Source organism: Perkinsus marinus (genome assembly GCF_000006405.1).
Source record: "Perkinsus marinus ATCC 50983 genomic scaffold scf_1104296932410, whole genome shotgun sequence".
Classification (NCBI taxonomy): Eukaryota; Perkinsozoa; order Perkinsida; family Perkinsidae; genus Perkinsus; species Perkinsus marinus.
The window spans coordinates 99,942-104,906 of record NW_003215453.1 but is presented as its reverse complement, the minus strand read 5'-3'; the positions used below and the strand labels follow the sequence as shown (position 1 = coordinate 104,906).

General features: G+C 45.8%; 2 protein-coding genes across 2 annotated transcripts; one reads left to right on the top strand and one right to left on the bottom strand.

The window, feature by feature from the left end:
• Positions 1-335: 335 nt before the first annotated feature.
• Pmar_PMAR022265 (ADP ribosylation factor 1, putative) lies at positions 336-1,207 on the bottom strand. Its single transcript, XM_002785486.1, has 5 exons — positions 1,093-1,207; positions 960-1,044; positions 792-916; positions 651-739; positions 336-572 (listed from the first exon to the last, which is right to left on the bottom strand). Exons 1-5 carry the CDS (start codon positions 1,175-1,177, stop codon positions 411-413), a joined length of 546 nt encoding a protein of 181 aa, XP_002785532.1. The 5' UTR covers positions 1,178-1,207; the 3' UTR covers positions 336-410.
• A 3,095-nt stretch (positions 1,208-4,302) lies between these two features.
• Pmar_PMAR022264 (hypothetical protein) lies at positions 4,303-4,965 on the top strand (the record flags this gene model as incomplete). Its single annotated transcript, XM_002785485.1, has 1 exon — positions 4,303-4,965. The coding sequence occupies one exon, from the start codon at positions 4,303-4,305 to the stop codon at positions 4,963-4,965; it is 663 nt and encodes a 220-aa protein (XP_002785531.1).

The following is a 4,965-nucleotide window of genomic DNA, read 5'->3' as shown; positions in this document are numbered from 1 at the left end:
AGGGCAGGACTTGTCGTAGTTTGAACATCAGACTGTGAGAGGACCTTCAAGTAGTGTTGTTGTATGGATCATTACGATACACTGCGATGTGATTCCATGCGATTGTTATTAATCAGAATTACTTTTTACCGTAGCGCGTAACTCCTTAGTCAATAGTTTTGCCTCCGTAACTGTTGTAATATACACTCACTACTCATTTTACTTCCCATTCAATCGTACTACTACTACTTACGTAGTCCGGCACTAGTATTACCCATATTCATCCTTTGAAGCTCTTAACGAGTAGATAAGCTGTTTGCTGCCGGGAATACTCGTAACTCAACAACTTTATTATTCGAGATGATAAACCTCAGATCTTAAAGTCGCCAACAACCACCAACCATCTCCGAACACTCCCCTCCATCAGCATCTTATTTAGCATTAGCCAAAGTCTTGCTGAGCCAGTCCAGACCCTCATAAAGTCCGTCACCAGTCGTGGCACAGGCCGATTGAATATACCAATTGCGATGCCTTAGAGAATGCAATCCGAGTTTCTCTGTAACTTCAGCTGCTGTCATGGCGTTGGGCAAATCCTGAAGGCAATAACGATGTAGTAATGACGATGGTGAAAACACTGATAATGATGTCGAACACTGGAAGAATCAACGTACTTGTTTGTTGGCGAATACGAGGACACATGCATCTCTGAGCTCCTCTTCGTTGAGCATACGATGGAGTTCCTCCTTAGCATCATCGATTCCTGCGACAAGGCATCACAAGTAGCAGTAGATTGTCTTGTAGATTTCTCTCACTATCTCTATCGTTCGAATCGACAACGAAAATGATTCCTTGAGTATTCTGATAGTAGTGTCTCCATAGCGGACGTATCTTATCCTGTCCACCAACATCCCACACAGTAAAGCTGATGTTCTTATACCTGAATAAAGTTCATAAAATGTTAACGTGAAATATTCTCCTACTCGACGGTTTCAACGTTGAAGCCAATGGTTGGTATGGTTGTGACCACCTCCCCAAGTTTCAGCTTATACAGAATAGTAGTTTTACCTGAGCAAACATCGCGTGAGGAACCACGAGTCGAAAAAGATGTGGTACCGGCAGCATCCAGGCCAACCATGAGGATGCGCATCTCCTTTTTGCCGAAGAGATTTTGGAATATTGAGCTCAAGGTCATACCCATCTTGTAATGTTAATACGAGTATAAAAAACTATGAGTTGATATAAACTCCGCTTGATGCACTCAACACAAGAAAACAAGAAAATGTTCAGAAACATGGGAGCCGTCACGGTTGATGCCTATGGTGAAGAACGCCGAGTCCCCCACTGAGTAATTTGTTCGTTCGAAGATTTTTCTCAGTATATCCGCAGGAATCTGCGTAGACGACGTAAAATGAACTGTCACAATACAAGAAGGTGTGCAGATTCCAGTAAGTTGAGTAATTATCGCTTTCACGACGTTGAGTTTGTCTACGAACTGTTTGTGGTAAAACAGCATCACCCCTGCGTGAGAATTCCAAAGCAAGTTGACGAGCTGAACAGATTCAAGAACGCCCTCAGGAGTAGGTCATGGCTCATCCGTGGTACGAGTCGTTCGAACTGCTGTAGAAGCTCGGGGTGCAATATATTGAGACGAGTCGAATGTATCTGGAAACGCCCCAACCAGGATTTCACCCAGACACCTCCACAATGGTAAACGAATACCCTATCTATAAGACCATAATGTCCACAACCAATTCTTGCTTTACCCACTCAGGACTCCTGGACGAGCTTTCCCTCACTCTAAAGGTACCAACACCATTTAATCAAATTGATCTGAAATCCTCAACAGTAAAGAGAGAATGTAATCTCTCATATGCGGCTGTAGCTCAGCTATTCCAAACACTTCTCACTACCCCTCTGAAGTGTGAACCAACCACATTATTGATTCTACACATCACCATCCATTCTCAGCAACCAGGTTCGATCCCTGCACCTCGCAACAATAACACACGTATGCAGCGACAGCATCCGCTTCCTTCTCAACGATTTCAGACACTATTTAACCCTCGTCTCAAAGGTCTTCTCACCTCTGTGATTGGAGGGCATCTATCGGCTTCCATTCCTCATATGGTCACCTACGACGTCTGGGATCTCCAAAACTATATTCATGATCCTGGTTGCGAGTATGCAAAACCAGAAAGTTATACATCAAATTTTTGAGAATTCAAACTATCGTCTCTTGATAAAATAGCGACGACGCAAATCGACTAGTCCTATAAGAGAAATCCCCCCCCCGAAAATGGTTCAATTCACACTTAATCTCCAGGAAGCTTCTACACTTCAACGAGTACGTTCATGCCTCTATAATGCTGGCCTTACCACAGTTATCCTTCAGAACTCACCAACAATCTGCGTATACCGATAGTGACTGGTGTTGATATAGAAGTAGCTGAGTTACATACAAAGCGTCAATGTGGCCCTTCTATTCGCTATACACCATGTTGAACAAAATGAAGAAATAAGATTTGGTCGAGACTTGATCTGGCGCACGCCCACGATTAACATAATCGAGCTTGTAAATATTCGATTCGCCCGCCCTCCGAGCGCTCAGGGAATTCACACACATGCTCGGTGACTCATTTCCATTAAGAAATTCTTATCAGTCGTACTACTAATTAGTTGCTGCGAAAACTGAAAAAAATTCTTTGTGCAAATTGTGTTGTCATGTACATGCGTGCAAGGTGATAGGTCCGTCCCCCTAGTGCTCAGTGTTGCCGCCATGCTCCGTTCACTACGACCTGGTTCGAAAGTCCTTGAGAAATGCTACGACGGGGTTGGAAAATTTGCACATGGTTGACTACATGTGTTGGTGGGTATGTGAAAAATGAGAGCAAATTTTGGGAAAATGTGAATTATTATAATGTTACGGTGAATTTCCGTATTAGCACATCCGAAATCAGAGTCGCGGTTGTTACTGTTTGAGCGCTCAGTTTGTGTCTAATATGCATAAGGGGGTGATTCTAACCCTCGCTGTTTGGGGACAATACGGAGTTACCCTCGTCGACGCCACACTTACTCGTGGTGGGAATATTCGAAAGTCCTCCACGCTTTTCAATCGTGGTGGATCCCTCCGTAGATCCCTACTGCGGTCGAAGGTGATATACACGACAGTGGGCTGTTGTTTCTAGAGTTCTACTTCTTCTGTTCAGAATGTGTGCGAAGTGAGGAGCTTCCCGGGTGTTTACGGTCAGTTTATGCTTCCCGCAGTGCTTTATGAGGTTGGTCGAATTTTCAGGAGATAGTTATGTATATGACCATGATGAACTGGACTGGGAAAGAGGGATGTGGTTCAGAAGGAGCCTAGAAGATGGACGGATGAGCACCGAACGTGTTGATTGTGGTAAGGGTAGTGGAAAACGAATCATCCGTCAGTAAGCATTGTGTAGTTCACGACTAAGGGATGATGATCTTTCCTATTGTAGATCTCCGGAAAAGGGACTGGCATGCGTTGACGAGAAGTGTTTTACAGACCCAGTATGGGAGATGAACATAAGAATCCTGGAGGAAGTCCCGAACAAGCTCGAGAAATTCCATCAGAATTTCCTCTTCCATCTTTTCAACGGCACTGTTTATGAAGATTTCACATGTCGCCATCTGCGTAAAGCTCTGTGTGCACGGTTAGCGGAGGCGAAAAGAAGTTTCCCGGTGGAACAGCCGCACATCCAGGACGATTTGGTGACACGGGTAATGTATCCCAAAGTGCCTGTCACCGGCGTACGTGAGCGTAAGCCTTCTCCAATGGCTGCGGCCAATCTGGATTATCTGGTTCACCATAAGCATAGCACTTCCCGTTTCCACCGTCTGCCATCCCCGGGAGGCAAGCCTCGTTCGGATGATAAACTCCCAGTGACAAGTTATGAGAGTAGTGTGTGATTCGTTAAGCTGTGGTAAACATGCATGAGCCTTGGAACACCCTCTGTTGTTATGTAATGGATATATACTGTAGATGTTCATTGTCGTGGATGCCCAGATGTTGGGTTTTACGGGTCGTTGAAATCATATCTTGCATCTGTGAGTTGGTCTTACCAGGAGCTCTCCGAATCGTTCCTGTGGCACGAAACTTTCAGGGTCCATAGTGTTTGTGAGGGATAGGAAAGTCCTACTGCGACGTTGCTCGTGCGAGACTTCTCGTGAGCGTCCCTCGTCCAGCTAGATGGGGTAGAATGTTGGATTTGTATAGGTATGCAGTCCAGTTGGGTTTTGATGTTAGGTAGTGATAGCATTAGCGATCTCCTCGGGTTCGTCTGTCAGTCTTTCCCCCTTTTGATGACCTACAAAGTCCTCATTGTTCTCTTCGTCCTCTGTGCTGAGCCAACTGGAGGTATACGTGGACCAGAGAAGGAGAAAGGGCATCCTCCCCGACATGTGCGACCAGTGCCTTACAATTATCATGGCCCAGCTGTTGGTGGTGGGCCGGGGCAGGTGATGGATCTCAGCAGAGGACGCTACCTTGATCATCGTGATCGTCGTGATCATCGTGGTCATCGTGATCGTCGTGATCATAGCGGTCATCGTGATCGTAGTAGTCATCGTGACCGTCGTGATCGTCGTGACCATCGTAACATGATCTTGACCCCACAGAAGACCAGGAAGATACGGTGGGCTGATGAAGGGGGGAAGCCATTGACGACGGCCTCTGATGAGAGAGTTGAGCCATCTGTTCGTGATGACAGGGCAATAAAACGTGTTAAGTCGATTCTTAAGGAGAGAGGTCAGAATGTCGGCCAAGTTGAAGAGTCTACTGAAAGCAAGGCGCCAGAGACCTCTCCTGGATCCAAGAATGAGGTTCAGGAAAGAGCGGTATCGACCGATACCATGTATGCTGGGGTAGACCCGAAATCTTCTGCCAGAGGTGAAGTGACTGTGGAGGAGGAAAAGCCGAGAAAGGCGGATCGTAGAGGCCCATTCGTGACGAAGATTATTGTTTGA

Coding starts and splice junctions, on each gene's coding strand:
- Pmar_PMAR022265 (XM_002785486.1), bottom strand. CDS start 1,177: ATGGGTATGACCTTGAGCTCAATATTCCAAAATCTCTTCGGCAAAAAG. Junction 1,045..1,092: donor GGTTGGCCTGGATGCTGCCG/GTACCACATCTT, acceptor ATGTTTGCTCAG/GTAAAACTACTATTCTGTAT. Junction 740..791: donor CGATTCGAACGATAGAGATA/GTGAGAGAAATC, acceptor GCCTTGTCGCAG/GAATCGATGATGCTAAGGAG.